The sequence below is a fragment of the Pteropus medius genome, unplaced genomic scaffold, assembly GCF_902729225.1.
Source record: "Pteropus medius unplaced genomic scaffold, Ma_sr-lr_union100, whole genome shotgun sequence".
Lineage (NCBI taxonomy): Eukaryota > Metazoa > Chordata > Mammalia > Chiroptera > Pteropodidae > Pteropus > Pteropus medius.
The window spans coordinates 15,915,853-15,933,245 of record NW_024354911.1 but is presented as its reverse complement, the minus strand read 5'-3'; the positions used below and the strand labels follow the sequence as shown (position 1 = coordinate 15,933,245).

At 33.4% G+C, this 17,393-nt stretch overlaps 1 protein-coding gene across 1 annotated transcript in view; it reads left to right on the top strand.

Moving 5' to 3' along the window:
* The first annotated feature begins 284 nt into the window (after positions 1–284).
* The window catches only part of LOC120597851 (tetratricopeptide repeat protein 6-like), a 37,521-nt gene continuing 20,412 nt past the window's right edge, over positions 285–17,393 (top strand). Inside the window, exons 1-8 of the mRNA XM_039856504.1 lie at positions 285–310; positions 4,300–4,376; positions 4,805–4,965; positions 8,607–8,741; positions 10,004–10,153; positions 11,137–11,277; positions 12,422–12,535; positions 15,750–15,869. Of these exons, the coding sequence (XP_039712438.1) occupies positions 4,316–4,376; positions 4,805–4,965; positions 8,607–8,741; positions 10,004–10,153; positions 11,137–11,277; positions 12,422–12,535; positions 15,750–15,869 (882 nt within the window). The 5' untranslated portion in view covers positions 285–310; positions 4,300–4,315. The remainder of the gene's footprint in view (positions 311–4,299; positions 4,377–4,804; positions 4,966–8,606; positions 8,742–10,003; positions 10,154–11,136; positions 11,278–12,421; positions 12,536–15,749; positions 15,870–17,393) is intronic.

Below are 17,393 nucleotides of genomic sequence, written 5' to 3'. Positions count from 1 at the left end.
AATTTTAAACAGAGTGTAATTAACTAATTTACTTCTTTAGTAAGACATAAAAAACCCTGGTATATATTGATGTATGTATTTCATTAGGTTCATTCATAATTGGAGAACATTTGGAATAATTAAAATGTCTAACAAGATTTCGCATTCTTATTTTTTTAGAACTGTTACTTTTGCCTATATAAACATTGGCCTCATATACTTGCGGCACTTGGATAACTACATTGAAGCCACTTGGCATTTTTCTGAGGCTATTAGACTTGATCCTTTATATATTCGAAGCTATATTTGTCGAGCAGAAATTTATCATAAGGTATTTAAGGTTTAAGAACCTTGACTTTTAAAAAAAGTTTTTATTTTCTGGATATCAGTTTAATATAATTTAAAATATATTAATGTATTATTTTTCAGCTAATTACAGAAACTAATGCATTTATAAGCAATAAATATTAAGTAGCTATAGTTAACTATAATTGCCTCTACTGATGAGGTATGAATTTTTGTCTTTCATTTTCTTTTTAAAAAATGTTTTTCCCTTATTACAAAAGCAACATATATTAATTGCATGTAGTTATGCAAATAAAAATGAATTTAAAACTATCCATAATTTTGTTCTCTAGAGATATCTGCTATTAACATTTTGGAGTCTATCAATTTGTGTGTGTGTGTGTGTGTGTATTAGTGAATGGAATTCACATAGAATGAGGTCCTACTCATTCATATGTTCTTTTAAATTGTTTTTAAATTTGCAAGTTACTTAAATTTAAAAGCATAATATATCTTAGTGTAACAAATTCAAACAATATAATAAACAGTAAAAGTCTTCCCTAACCCCAACCAAATCTCACTTTCCAGAGATAAAAACTGTTAACTGTTATACCTTTCAAAATAGATATCCCTTTCCACTACTCCACCACTAACAGTCCTGCCTAAGACACTATCATTTCTCATCAGGATTATTGTAGTAGCCTCCTGGTCTACTTGCTTCTGTTCTTTATTTCATTTTAATGGATTTTCAACACAGCAGCCTTAGTGATCCTATTAAAACCTGTCAGATTATTTTACTTCTTCACCCAAATAGCTTCAATAGCTTCCCTTTGCACTCAGAATAAAAGCCAAATTCTGCAAAAGCTAAAGGCTTACAAGGGCCTGCATAAATTAGCTCCTCATTGCCTTTCTGGCCTTGTCTCCTATGAGTCCTTTAGTCACACTGGTTTTAGTCAGGCTAGACTAATTATGGATGGGAAACAACAACAACAACAAACTAAAACAACCTCCTGCCAGCAACACAAACAATCAAAAAACAAAGACCCCCCCCAAAAAAAAAATCCCCGAAAAACACAAAACTCACTTCAAAATCATGGTATTAAAATATAAAAGGCTTTTTTTTTTCTCGCTCACCCTGCCTCTCCATTGAGAGTTGCCTAGGAGCTCTGTTCTCCAGTGTCTACAACTCAGGACCTAATGTCCCATTCAAAGCCCTTATGTTCCTGATGATGGAGATAGAAGACCCTGGGCAGGTTTAGTGTTGTCTGCAGGGAAAGTTTGCTCTTGACAAGTGTTGGAGAAGGGATGGACTTACTTGTGGCGTGTGGTCTTTTTGCTTCACTCCATGTTGTTGGAGCTGAGAGCTCCAGGAGGAAGTTGGAATTTCCTTTGAGTGCACTTAGAAACCAAAGCACCAGCATAATGATAGGGTATAAGGACATATATTCAAAAACTCATTGTTCTGAGGAGGCAAAAATTTCTACACAGTAATGGTTGAATAAATTGGATTGTATTCACATGTAGAGTATTATGTAGTCAATAAAAAGAATAATTAGAACTATATGGGAGGACTGGGAGAGATTTCCTTGAGATATTGTTGAATAAGAAAAGCAAGAATCAGAAAAGAGTATAAAGTGTGTACAATATGGTCCCATGTAAATAAAACAATTACAAATCAAACCTAGTGTATATATGTAGAATACATTTGCCTGCGGTGTGGGTTCAACCTCCAGGATGAATCTAATCTAAGGCTGTCTGGAGAAGTCCAACCTCAGGACAGCTTGTAAAGATCAGAGAATGAGCCTCCATTTTTCCCAGTCAGGGTTTCCTCAATGCATAAATATTCACGGTTGGAACAGGTGCAACAATGCAGACATATGACTAGATGACTTAATAATTACGCCAACCTGAGCAGGGTCAGCTTGGGAAGCAGCTGGCCTAAAGTTTCACAGAAATTCTCAAATTTATTTAAACACATCTCGAACTCGTTCCTTTTCGGTTCCCTCTTTTGACTCCATCTATAATTTCCTCCAAACAGTTTGTACCACATCAATAGCTACTGCCTACTTCCATGCACAATTAGTTTTGTACATTCTCCTCTTTGCATCACCATATCAGCATAGTAAGAGAAGTTGTTGGTTGTCCTAAGTTTATTTTGCTGGAGTCTGTGTAGTCTTTCTCTTGATATTTCCAACAATAGTAAGTTTTTGTCTCCAAATTTGTACAAATCCATGCTTTTGTGACCAATATTAAGGAAAGAATCAGTGTTTGCTTTTAATTATATATTGATTTTAAGCAGACTTTTTTCATCATTCTTATATTTTGTTTCATCATTCTTATATTTTTAGTCATTTATTTACTTATTAAAGTGTAATCCTGTTTTTTCTTCCTTATTTTTATGTGGAATTGACTTTTTTTCCCCTCCTCTTTGGATGTTGCCATTTCCCCTCAAGAACTGGATCTCTGAAGGCAGGGCGTCTCCTCCCACATGCTCCCGGCGTGCACCCAGGGCCTGGCGCACCTGGGGTGTGGTCCGAGGCTCCACCTGGGGTGTGAACTCAGGACCTTGTGTGTGTAAAGCAGACGTGCTAACCACTATACTGTGGAGCCACCCCAGACTTTTACTTTTTAATTTTATCCTCTTCTGCATGCTAGTTTATTAATATGAGTAAAGTTTGGTGGAAAAGGTGTCATGGTTGAGAGAAAAACTGAAAGGCTAAACAAAAAGAGAAAACAAACTAGAATGTATGATATGTAAAATTATATATGTAGGTATGTTAAAATTCTTTGAATTAAAGATAAATGGTTTTTAAAAAACAAAAGACTGCATCACAAACTTTTTAAAAATATTTTTACTTCTTTGTTCCCATTTGCTTGTATATCATGACATGTTTCTGCAAAATTGAAAGATGGGAGGGGATAAACATCAGAAAAAAGGCAATCAGTGTTATTATGAACTAAGTTTCTGTTTATCACTCAACAGTTGCATGAATTGAAAAAGGCAGTAAGAGAATTATCTTATGCTATCCACCTTCAGCCAGATGGAATTCAATTATATATAATAAGGTACGGGCATAGAAATAGAATTCTTCTTGGGATAGCTTAGCAACTGAGCTAACCACTGGGATCTTTAGCTCTCTCTTGATCCTTCTAGCCTCCTTGTTTTACATTTAGTAGTTCAGCAATGGCCATCTTTCAACCAGCAAGTCAGATATAGTTATTGTTTTTGTTAGCTTCAAGATAATGTATAATATAAGACAACCAGATCTTTCTCTTTGCTTTATCCTTGCTTCCAAACACAACTGTTTAGTGTATAAGTTCTCTGAGGCCTCTTAGAATACTGGTTCTCTAGTTATCACACAGCTTGTGAAAGTAAGGTAACATATTTTGATCAGTTGTTTGATTGTGTCTACTGAGGTACCAAATGTAAACCTCAGCTAATTCATTGAAAAAAATAGTGACACATTGAATTGTATTTCAAATGCGGTAGAGCTTGCTATAGACACCCATTGCGAGTTATGAGTTATAACCACCAAAAATAGGTTATAATCTCTGACCTGGGGAATGAGTTTATAATAGACATGTGAAAATGGATGAGAACAGTGCTCTCTTATATGTGAAAATGGATGCGAACTGTGCTTTCTTCTAAGGGCTTGCGTTGTTTTGTAAACTCTTGAACCACATTTTAGCAATTTATGTAAATACTCCCCTACTTTTTCGTCCCTTGAACTGTGTTTATCTTTTAATCATTTCTCAGCATTGAAGTCTAACATTTTAAATACAGATAAGTGCAAAAATCTTTGAGTGTTTTTCTTTCGGCTTCACATTTCCTAAATTGTGTTCATGTCACATCTCCAAGCTAACCGGTTCATTTAGCCTACATAAAATGTTTATAATTTTCACATTGTTTTTATCATACATAAGTAAGAATAAATAAATGTAATTGTAAAATTTTAAGTAACTGGTTTTAAGGAACTGTATTGTAGAAAAATTATTTTTAACTGCTTAGAATTAAAAAGGTATTATTTCTTCTAGAGGACAATATCTTCTTATGATGAAATGTTATGATCTTGCAAAGTTCACTATTTATCAAGTAGCAGAAATGAACAAAGGTAAATATAATTAAAGCAAATTTATAATTGTCTTAATTTAAAAAGAAACACTTCTTTAAAATGTTTATATTATTTGCAATAGCTATGTGTAGATAACTTGAAGGATTCACTTGAAAGTCGAAGTTAGGTTTTGAAACTTTAAAACTTCCATTTTGCTTGTACATAATCAATCAGTAAAATGCTTCATAACATAGTGAATTTTGTGAGAGAGGTTATTATAGGAAATACCAATTTTATGCTTTTTTGTTTGTTTATAATTGGAATGTTTTATATTTTGTTGATAGTAACTAGATTTTAGTATCATATCGATTTGTTAATTCATATTTAAAGATAGATCATTGACTTGCTTGACTTCCTTAAAATAATTACATATGTTCTCAATCTTAGATTCTTGGCAAAAGTATCGATAAACTTTCCTTTCCTTTTAGGTCACATTGAGTTGAGTCCTATACAGCAAGCACTCATTTATTCATTTTGTGAAAACCATGACAAGGCCATTCAGGTCTTGGATGGGATTATTTTGAATAGGCCCGAGATCACCACATACACCCTATTAGCAAAATCCCAAATGAAGGCCAAGAGAAGCAAGGTACACAGTCTCGCGTAATGTTTACTGAACCTATTTATGGAATTTTTATATTTTGCTTAGAATGACTGCTTGCATATTTTTTACAAAACTAAATAATGCCACTTATTTATTGATTCTTCTGTTAATTAACATTTGGGTTGCTTCTTTTATTTATTTTTTTCTCTTAAGAGTAGGGCTGCTATAAATATTCTTTTTCATGTTTTCTGTTAACATGTGGCGTAATTTTCCAGGATTTTCCAGAATTTTCTAGGAGTAGAATTGTTGGCACGTAGAGAAAGTGAATGTTTAACTTTCAAGAAAATGATACATTGTTCCATAGGGTTGTACCAGTTTATTTTCCCACCTGCAGTGTACGAATATGCCTGTTGGTCTGCATCCTCCCCAATAATTGGTGTTGTCAGACTTTATTTTTGTTAATTTGGTAGTAAAAAAACAATTTCTCATTGTGATCTTAAGTCACATTTCTCAGTTTGAGCACAGGTTTTATGTTTATTAGCCACTCATATTTCCTATTTTGCCAATTTCTTATACACATTTTTGTTTGTCTTGTCTTATCAATTTTAGGCATTTAAAAACTAAATTCTCTATATTAATCCTTGGTTGGTTGTATGTGTGATCTATATCTTGTAATTTGTGGCTATCTTTTAATTTTCTTTATGTTGAGTTTTGGTGAACATAGGCTTTTAATTTTAATGTGGTCGAATAGATTTACTTTTTGTTTTGTCAGCATGGCTTAAACAAATTGTTTAAGAAATCCTTCTCTATTCCAAGATCATAAAGATATTTCCCATATTTTCTTCTAAAAGTTTAAGAGTTTTGCTTTTTCTATTAAGGCCTTATTCTACCTTAAATTGATTTTTTTGAGTGTGAGATAGCAATAAAATTTCAATTTTTCCTATATGAGTACTCAAATGTTCCAGTATTATTTATTGAAATGTACTCCTTAACTCAAAGATCTGAAGTGCTACATCTATTATAAGTTTTCATGTATGTGTAAAGCTGATTTTGGGCTCTCTGTTCTGTTCCTTTGGTCAATTTGTCTATCCTTGGCCCAAGTATTATAGCTTTATTGCAATTCTTGATATTTGGTAAAACAAGTGCCCACATTACGTTCTCCAGGAAATTCCTGTTTATTCTTGGACCTTTACTCCTCCAAATACACTTTCTTTTTCTTTTCTTTTCTTTTCTTTTCTTTTCTTTTCTTTTCTTTTCTTTTCTTTTCTTTTCTTTTCTTTTCTTTTCTTTTCTTTTCTTTTTTTGCAGGGAGAGGAGATCATTAATAGAAATGAAAATAAGTATTTGCTTTATTGACATACTAGCTTAGACCTGTGTTTAACAAGCCAGCCTAAAATAGCACCATGGTTAGACTACAGGCTACTTTTCTGAGCCATCATTTTACAACTTATTAAGCAAACAAGGGATCAAATCATATCTGATGCGACATTTTTACTGCTAATAAGTCCCATTTGGAACAGCTGAAAATATTTTAAAAAGCTTTGCAGAAGAGCTCATAAACACAAATTTCACCATTTAAGTTATGTCAGATGGAAAGAACTCAAAGGGGTAGTTTCCCAAGCAGAACCTATTATTTGTAAATCATTGGCCTGCCACCACTGACCCCTTAAAACTCCACCTTGACTCAGTTATTGAAAACCTACATGTACTGAAGTGAAAGGATTAATTTCCATCCCTCAATTTCTCAGTCCTAAGTTTAAAAAAGCCAACCCTAGCTAAGGAATACTTACCAAAATCAGATAGAAAAACTCAAGACTGCATAGTTATGAATCAGAATTGTTCTACTACAACCAGGGTTGCATATAATTGCATCAGTTGGTTCTGTATCCAGTTTAAAATTGAGACAGGACAAAGTTTAGAAGAGCTGTAAGAAATAGATTCTTAACTACAAAAGTCGTCAATTTCAAAAGCGTAAGGAAAAAAAATAATGAAATTCAAGAATTCCTTCCTTTACATTTCAAAGAAATAGACTTTCTGTAAAAATATATACAATTCTTATAAATACATTTATAAGTCCCCAATATACATTTTTAATTCAGCCTGTCAAGATCTATTAAAAACCCTGTTGGAAGTTTGATTGAATTTTACTGAGTCACTAGATTATTTTAGGGAGAGTTGACACCTTTATAATAATGAATTCCTTTTAGGAATACTCTTATATTTACTTTAATCTCCCCTTATGTCCCTGTTGCTCTGCTAGAAAACTCGGGTCACCTTTGATTGTCCTCTTCTACCCAATCAATAGTGATGGCCCTTTAGTTCTACTTTCTAAATATCTCTCAAATCCATTTCCTTTCTTCCTTTTTCTATTTCTGTGGTCATTATTCTAGTCTAGAACATATTTTTATTTTGCTTGAATTATAGCAATAGTGTTGCACTCTTCCAAGCATTTATCTACACAGCAGCCACAGGACTATTTTCAGAATGTAGATATGCCTTACTTTCAAGTCCCCAGAGGAGACTTTTTAAAGCATTGAAAAAGCAAGGAGTGGTGGACACCAGCTAGAGGAAGAAGCAGGAGGAAGTGAAGATATGTTCGTTTAAATTTAAATGGGATGGAAGATTTTATGAACTCAAGGAGCCGGTGAAGGCACAGAGATCCAAAGGAGGAAGGAAATAACAGGTTGTCCTCAGATAGGGCAGAAGGAGATAGAATCAAGGACACAGCATGAGAAGTTAGCTCTGAAGAGGAGGAGAATGGAACCCATTTAAAGACAGGCGAGAAAAAGATAGAAATGGAGGAAGATATAAATACATAAAAAGTTAAAAGAGAGAAGTCGAGGTGATGATTTTTTCTATGGCAAAGTCGTGCTGAGAGTGGGGATGGAAGGATGGATGTTGAGGTGGGCTGTAAACATACGGAGTAAATGCTAGTGTGGGGGTACGAAGGACACATATCTAAGTTAAATCTCGTTTCTTTAGCATTGTAATATAATTAAGAAAATGGGCTAAAGAGTCACAAATATTTTTGTTTCTATATAGAAATATACATCAATTAGGTAATTATGAAAAGTCATTTCTATCTGGAAAATTGAATTTTTTTTCATTAATGAGTTTCAATTACTTTGATTAAATAGTTTAAATGAGTGACTTTTGATGTTTATTTTCTGGTATCAGTGGAACCCCATTAAGAGCACAGCAGGACAAAACATTGATTAAATCCACAACCAAAATAAAAGATATTATCACTGGAGATTTTTTATTATATAATAGCTGCCCAGTATTCCCTTTAGAAAAATTACTAGGAAACTGGTCATGAACTAGTCTATAAATTTAAGTCTGATTTACAACTATAAGAAAATGACCTTTAGAATTTAGAAAATGTAGTTCTAAAAGTTCATGTGTGTAAGCCTGCTTAAGTACCTCTAGTAGGATAGATACTTGGGTGGGACCTCCTGTGATCAGATGTCCTCCCTACGGCCAGCCTAGGTCCCCTTCTCAAGTTGCACTGACAAGATCTGTGTCTTTGCCAGGACTGTATGTCTTCATGTGAACCGAGAGTAGGGCTGTGCGCTCAGGACTCCTTTTAATGTTTAAAGCTGTTGTGTTAAGCAAATATTAGAAACATTCTCACTGCCTTCCCCTCTCTCTCTCTCCCTCTCTCTCTTTTTTTTTTATCATTATAGGAAGCTGTGAGAATGTTTAAAAAGGCGTTGGATATCTTTTCTCATTCCGATAAAGGACCTAATGCTGTAGCGGCTTCAGCTGATTGTCTGTATAACTTGGGTCTTTGTTACATGGATGAAGGCAACTTACAGATGGTATTTTCTGTATTTAGGAACGTAGGTTATCTGTTATTTTAGAAATTGCTTGCATTCGGTTCTGTTTCTGAAGGTTACCTACACAGTGAGTGACTAGACTAAAGCTTCTCATAAAGCTTGGCTTATTATAGACAGGATGTACTCTGTAATACCTACTTCATTGTTTTATTTCTTCAAAACACTTGATTTGATGCCTATTTGTCAATGATAGTCTAAAGACTAATGTGTGTTTCCCATCAAAACAATAAATCTAACTGTAAGAAATTATTACAGAAAATAATTTCATCATGTTAATACAATTTATTTATTAAATCGTAAGTACTTTAAACTGAGTGCTTCAGTGTAATGGAGATTAAATTGAAAATGATCAGGACACTGATTTCTCTTATTGACAACTGAACAATTCAAATTAAACCGAAACAGGTTATTAAGGTGGTTGGATTCATTGAAAACCATTGAAATTCATTGAAAAGTTGATTCAATATTCATATATTTATCCAGCATTTGGCTATTTTACACAAGTCTCCACTTCAAAATTGTCAGTAACATGATTAATATGTAAAATAATTGATATTTTCCAATAGCTAATTTTGGATATTCTACAACTCTATTTCTAAACACACACACACACACACACACACACACACTACTGTCATCATCACACTAATACACATGCATGCACACACACCATTCTAGTCCTTATATTCATAGAGATAGACAGTGTCTGAAACGTGCATCTCTGTAACCTTGAAAAAGAGTTGCACTTGATTAGCTGTACCATTAAGAAATTCCAAAAAATATAAGATTAATTGCAAATCTTTTCCATGTTTTTAGCCCTCTTGGAAAACCCAAACCTAGCTTTGCTTTACAATGTTGGAAAAAATTTTAGAGTTCTGTTGTTGTGAAATTTCATACCTATATATCTGCTATAGTTCTTGGGCCGTCATGGAAAGCAAATGCACTGGCTATGATTTCTTCGAAGTGCACATTTCTATGAAGAATAATGATTAAAATTACACCTGCAAAAATATTGTAATGTAATGACAGGGGTTATGTAGATATTAATCTAAGAGTAAGGGGACCTGTAAATTATAATAATAACCTGACTCACTCCACAAGTTTCACTGAGAAAAACATATTTAAAAAGACCAAAAAAAGAGTGAAAACTTTCAATAATAGTTACATACAGTAATTTGTTAACATTTTAAATGAATATATTCTACTCACTAAATGATTTCCTTCCTAATCACATACTCTTCTAGGCTTTTGATTGCTTTACGAAAGCTGTGAAAGCAAATCCTGATTTGGCAGAAGGTTTTTATCAACGTGGGCTTTGCAAAGTAAAACTCCGCAAGGATAGCTCAATCTTGGATTTTAATCGTGCAATTACTCTTGATCCAAAATATTATGAGGTATTTAAATGAACAATTTCAGTGATTTAGAGAGTGTGCTAGATTTGCTAAAACTATTAAATCCTTTATATATCGCTGTTATTAGTTAGCAACAACTAGTTACTTATATCTACTTTTCAGCTAATTATATTTTGACAATGTGTATATCTGTATTTCCCCTTGAACTAAAAGTATTATTTCCAACAGGGATATTATATATGTAAAAGCGTTTTGTGAATTGTGAAATGTAAATATTGTTAATATTTTAAGGTATCTATTAATAATTATAATTTTATATATTTATTAATTTTATTTCTTGTTTTGCTATCACATTTATTTCTACTTTTTAAGAGACTACAGAGAAAATATAAAATTCAATAGGTGAAGTTTGATTGGATCCTGAGTTTAAAAGTTTATGAGTCTACAGCCATGCCACCCTGAACATGCCGGATCTTGTCTGATCTAGGAAGCTAAGCAGGGTTGGGCCTGGTTAGTACTTGGATGGGAGAACACCTAGGAAGAAGACTGGGTGCTATAGGTATAAAATAAATAAATAAAAAAAGTTTATGAACTATGAATATGGACTAAATATTAGATGACTTTAGGGAAATACTATTAATTTTCTTAGACATATTATAGTAGTATGATTATACAGGGGAACATCTTCTCCACAGGAAATGCATACTGAAAGACTTAGGGTGAGTTGTTATGATGTCTGAAACTTATTTTTAAACAGTACAGAAAAAAATAGATACAATTAATATTACAAAACATTAATTTTGTTAATAATTATTGAATTCAGGTGGTAGGCAAGTATTTATTAAACTTTTCTTTCAGTTATTCTGTATGTTTGAATTTTTTCTAATAAAAGAGTGAGAAAAAAACTACACTTTATACCATCTCTGGGTGGCATAGATTTGTTCAAACTACCATATATTTTGGTAGAATTGATGCTTTTATGAAAACATCCATTCTCTCTTTCCTCTTCTCTTTCTCTGAAAAAGGCATATTTAAGCCGAGTAGCCTTCTATGGTTTGAAAGGCAGATACTCCAAAGCAATCTTGAATTGTAATGAGGCCATCAAAATTTATCCTCAGAGTGTGCGAGCTTATATTTACAGAGGAGTTCTGAAATACTACAACAAGGTAGGGTGATTTCCTGTCTTGTTCACTGAAATTTGGGGGTAGGCGGATGCTTAGATGTGAAGTAGGGAATCACTTCCTTTTATTTCTTCTGTGAGAGAAGAATCACTGTGGTATTAAAGATAGTACATCAAAAGGGATTTTAATTCATAAAGGAGAAGACTAAAATCAGCTATTATCCCACCATCAAATGAAAACTCCTGAGTGCATTTTGGTGTATTTGCATTGTCTTTTTTTCCTAATAATATATATATTTTCCAAAATTGGGATTATGCTATTATGCTATGTAATTGGTATTGTGCCTTGCTTGTCATACTTAACCTTTGAAGATACCATTTTTAATGACCAAATAATATTCTACCATAGTTTATTTTTTTATAACTTGATTGGTGGAAATTTGGGTTGTTTTACATTTTTTATTATTTTACTATTTCAAATAATACAGTTATACACATTGAGAACAAAATCATTGCTTGAGATTATGATTGATTCCTAAATGGAAATTATTGGGTCAAAGTGGGTGTGTGTGGCAGCATTGATATCTGATGCTTCATGGAATATTTTGTTTCTCTCTACTTTTCCTTTCTCATCTCCTTTTGTAGCTATTTCATATGAAATATTTTGCAAATAATACCTTAAGGTACAGGTAAGACCTTGTATTATGTGTTAATTCCATGAAAATTACTATCTATAGAAATGGATGATCTAAGGTATCAGAGAAGCATCAAAGAGGAAGCAAAAGAGAACGTGGATAGAAAACATGACAATTATGTGATATAACAGTATGACAGAAGCAAGCAAGCTCTAGTGAATGTTTGCTGGAGGAATATGGCTTGCCTCTCTTTTACTAATAACAAGTATAATTTTTTTCCTTGCTGTATAGCATCTTTGGCACTAAGATAATCATCTAAATTAAAGTTCTTTATATATTTAATTTTATTTGCAAGTAGCAGGAACAATAATAAAAATTCCTACCAAGATATCTTCTTAATTAACTCTGTGAAAGATTAGCTTGATTGTCTTAATATCACAGATGCTACACAGAGTGTTCCAAAAACTGTGATAGATGGAATCAAGAATTTATTTTATAATTAAATTTCAGTCCATTATGATTAATCCTGTTACCTAATTATTTTTTCCTTTTTAGACTTATAAGCTAGCCATTACAGATTTAACTACAGCTATCAACATGGACAAAAACAGCTATGTAGCATTTTATAACAGAGCATTATGTTTCACCAGGATAGGTGAACTTCGAATGGTAAGATGACCATTTTAGTAAACAAAATATTAAACCATTTGTAAACACATTTAAAGCACGTGCAAAGTTTTTTCTTATTTCTGTTATAATTTTGAAAAATAATTTCTGTGGAAATACACACACACACACACACACACACAACTTGGGAAACGGAGGAATCATTTCAAAGAGAATTAATTTCTTTGTGCTCACCAAATTTTCTTTTACAATCTCTATAATGTCAAAAAATTCATTTTACAATGCTTACATAAGCATATAAAGGCATACATAAGTTAAGATACATTACATAATTCTCATTAGAGTAAATGTTTCTACTGATATACTCATGTGCAGAATTTTAAAACAGTGATTATTAGTAATATTGTTGTTTCAAAATCTCAACATTAGCGAGAACAGTTTGTTGAGGTCTTTTTTTGTACAGGGAGTTATGAGTGATGGTTTCCAGCTCTGGGGATCAACAAGCAATGACCAGTATTGTTTGTGCTTTTTGAAGACCTACCCGATGGCCGCAGCAAAACCTCTTTCTCTATTTTTCCTTTCCAGCTTCTACCTGTGCAAGCCTTCTTTTATATTTTCTAACCCCTCTCTTAAGCCCACCTTGTCGGTTTGGTCCTTTTCCAAATAAGATTTTTCACTGGGGAGCAGCTGGTCTGTGGTATTCTTTGTGTTCTGTTACATCCTCTTGCTTCTCTTTCTCTATTGTTCACCTGTCTCTCCCTCCTTGTTTCTATCCACTTCCATAGCCAATGAAGCATTCCTCTAAAAGAGTACATCACATTCCCACTGTTCTGTGTGGACATCACACTCCCGCCCCTCCACAACCCCGCTTCATCTCCTTGAAATGTGGGCAGTTAAATCTGTTTAAAACATATAGAGATTTAGAAATTTATCTGATGTGGAAAGGAAGAAGTTGAGAAACATTGTTTCTACCCCAAAAGATGTAGAATTCCTGGTAACCGGAAGATCAGGTTTCCTCTACAAATGTTGACAAATGAATAACTAATTTTTAACAAAGGAGTTGTTAAGATTCTAGGAGCTAATTAAAGGGTCATTTATCAGAGTAACCTGCACAGAAGGTGACTTTAATGACTCCCTCCCCACCCCTACTTCTGCCTTTTCTGGGTAACTGGAAAACAATGGGCTGGGTCAGGGCAGGGAACTCTCATTTTTTTATCTCTGATATGTAACAGAGTCCAGTGCTCTATGAATAAGGAAAAGGAAAAACCACTTAAATAGAGATCTAACTAGAATAAATATATTGGCGATTTTAGAGCTGCCATGTAGCCAACTCATTTAATCCAATCACTCATTTTATAGAAGAAATGGAAGTAAGGAGAGGTTGGGAACACATCCAGGTCACATAGGGAGCAGAGACCTGAACTGGTGTTCACAGGTTTGTTTGCTTCTGGTTAACAGTCTTTAGATGGCTTTGTAAAAACATCTGACCTCCAGCTGTGGACCGGATGTCATTTAACAGTGTCACCTCCTTCCTTTTTGTCTTCCTCCACCTGTTCCTCAGCATTCCTGCCATCACTGCACTGAGAAAACCCACAGTCTTTCTGCAGAAAATTAATTCAAACATTCTCCCAAGACATGGTTTTACAAAAATTAAGAAAAGGAGATTTTGTCTCTTATTACCCTATGCTAATAAAAATAGTAACAGTTACCACTTACTTAAGTTATTGTGTGACAGGCACTGTCACATATCATCAACATATCAACATATCATCAAAATGATGAATTTTTGTAACATATGATGAATTATTAATATCTCAATTTTGCAGATGAGGAAACTGAAGCTTCGAGTTAAGTAACTTTTCCCAGACTGAAAATCTAGTAATAATTGCAGAGGCATGATACAAAAACTTGCACAGTAACTGAAGAGGAATTTTCCACTCAAATGGTTAACCTTATAATCAGCTCTTCGTCCTGCATAGGCTGAAGGGTAGAGCGATTTTGAGATCAACTGAAGATTCACCCTCCTCTATGATTGTTCTGTCTTGATAACAGACTTATTACCTAAATTTCTGTTCGAAAATCATATGCTTTTACTGTTAGCATGGGCTACTGCCTGTAGCCCATGTTAACTGTAACAGCGCAGAAATATAAAAGCGAAATTGTCCCTGAGCTCGGGGTCCAGATCTTCGGAGCGCTAGCATAATAAACATTCTAGTTTTCTTTTGCTTTTATGAGTATTATGAATTATTTTTACAGCCCTGGAAATATTTGCTTATAATTATTCCATAATGTACATATAGCATCTTTAACTGTACGATTCTTTTAGATGCATGAGTGTCCAATTATGAAACACTAGAAGACCACTGAGCAAATAGTAAAATACTATTTATTTGCATTTTCAGTTAGCATATGCTGTAGGCATATAAAATTTGATCCTTTTCTGATGAAACCATATGGCTCTTTTGGACAAAATGTTGAGTAGGAAAATAAGTTAAGATATTCAGCTCCAACTCAAATTTGGGTTGCTCCTAGCACCTGGTGCAGAGTAGATGACCAGTAAATACTTGTTTATTCTATAAATGAGCAAAAAAGATAAAATAAATAGAGAAAGATCCTCTGAGTCGATTAATTCTCAACTGAGACTGTCTCTTTTTTAAAAAAGAGTATACCTATTAAAATATTTTGAAGTAATTTTCCAACAAGTGCTTATTCATTAGTTTTATTATGATCCATTGGCATTGATTCATGATTTATTTTTGCAACAAAAATTTATTGAGTGCTTATTGTGTATAGGCATGGTGCTAGTTACTGACTTTATAATGGTGAACAAAATGGATAAGCTCTGCCTCCAAAAAACTTAGGTTTCATTGAGGGAAACAATACAATACTAAAAACTTAAATTTCAACAAGTAACAAGTCTTTAATATCAACAGCCATTTGGTGAAACTGTTGGGTGGGAGAAGGGTGTTGTATGTCCCCTTCCTATCTATACACAATAAAAATGCTTAGAATGATTCACAAATAACATGTAAAGTGCAAGCACAGTGAGCACCACTTATTACAAAGTAGCAGTATTCATAATATTTAGTGAAGGGGGACCCTTTAAATCTAACAAATGATTATTTTTGGCCATGATTGTAAGTCAAATTAAATAATAATGAGGTCCTAGTTTGGGCATAAACACATTTTTCCTTGGCTAATATAGTAAGACTCTGAAGAGCTGAACCTGGGTTGTAAGTGATTATTTTACTTTTAGGCATTAACAGATTATGGAATTGTGCTTCTTCTTAATGCTGGAGAAACTGTGACATTAAATACCTTCATTAATCGTGGACTCATCTACGAAGAACTAGAGCAGTACAGTTTTGCATTAGAGGTAAACCTCATTTACTTGTAAAAATGAAGCTTCTTTATTTTACATGTTCACTTCTGAAGATAGTGAACAAGTTTTTCTTAATATCAGTTGGTGATATTAATGAACATTAACTCAACTTTAGCAAAAAATTATATTAAAATTCTTTGAATGACTAATAGAATAATCTTTGTAAAAAAGAGAGCATTTTTACTTTGTTTTGATTACAAACAGCCAATATATATAAAAAAATTTCTGATTTGATGAAATAGTAAGATTATCAACTCTTCCCAAGAGAGAATCTTGACTATATGCAAAATTCAATTATTTGGCAAATAAAATGATTTATGTATTGTTTACTTCTCTGCCTGGTGCTAATTCTTTTTCATTCACAATTTTCCTCCTTCCCCATTGAAAATATATCAAGATAAATTTGTTACTTTGCATTGGGCAGAAAATAGTTGCTCAAAATAGGCTGTTGAGAAGAGTAGAAATAGGTACTCAGAATTGCAATAGAAAATAGCATCTGCAAGATATCGAGAAGAAACAGGTGGTTAAAATGTATTTCTTTATAGAACAATTAAATGAAATTCACCATTCTCATTTTTTATCTTATTTGTATTGTCTATTTTAAATTAGTTTGGAATTAAGATTAAGAGAGGTAAGGCAAAAAATAAATAGCAATTTGAAGTTTACAGTTAAATAATGGTAGTTTTCCTTCTTTGTTTCTGAGGAACAACAACAGAACATCATGCAGTGCAGTGTTTCCTATTTGTTTTCATCTCCAAAGATGGCTTATATTATTTTTCTACTTCTGGAGTCATCTTTTGAGATTCTGCCCCACAGAATTACTTATTATCAAGGAAGTGCCCAAGAAATCTTATACTATGCAATTTATACTACGATGAAATGTAAGTCCAAGAGTTGAGAAATACCATTTGGAATTTCTTCAGGTAGGGAGAGCTAAAGAACTTTTTGTTTGGATTAGGCAAGAAAGCTGTGAAACTCTGGGCAACAGTGTTGGGATAAATAAGTGAGGAAGATGGGGGTTGGAAGGAAAAGACCTCAGCTGTTGGAAAATTAAATGCAGGGCCTGTGTTATCTACCGGGTAAAAATATTTAGTACTTAACATCAACATACCAGGTTCTCAACAGTACTGCACAATTTATAATTGTAATTTACAGATGAGGAAGCTAATATTCAAAAGAGGTTAAATCAAGTCTTTCAACGAGAAAGTACTGGGGCAAGATTTGAACTCAGGTCTCACGTGATTCCAAATCCTACGTTCTTGCAAAGCAAGGTACTGGCATTGGCACTGAAGATATAGAGATAAATAAGATAGATTTCTAGTCCTCAAGGAGCTTATGGTTTAGTGGAAATCGTTCTTGATGCCTCTTTTTCCTCACACCCTACCTCTAACTCATGAGCAAGTTTAGTCAGCTCTACCATCAAAACATATTTTGCATTCAGTCATTTCTCATTTGTGCCACTATGATTCTCTTAATTCAAGCCTCAACCATCTCTCCCCTGGACTGCTGCAATAGCTT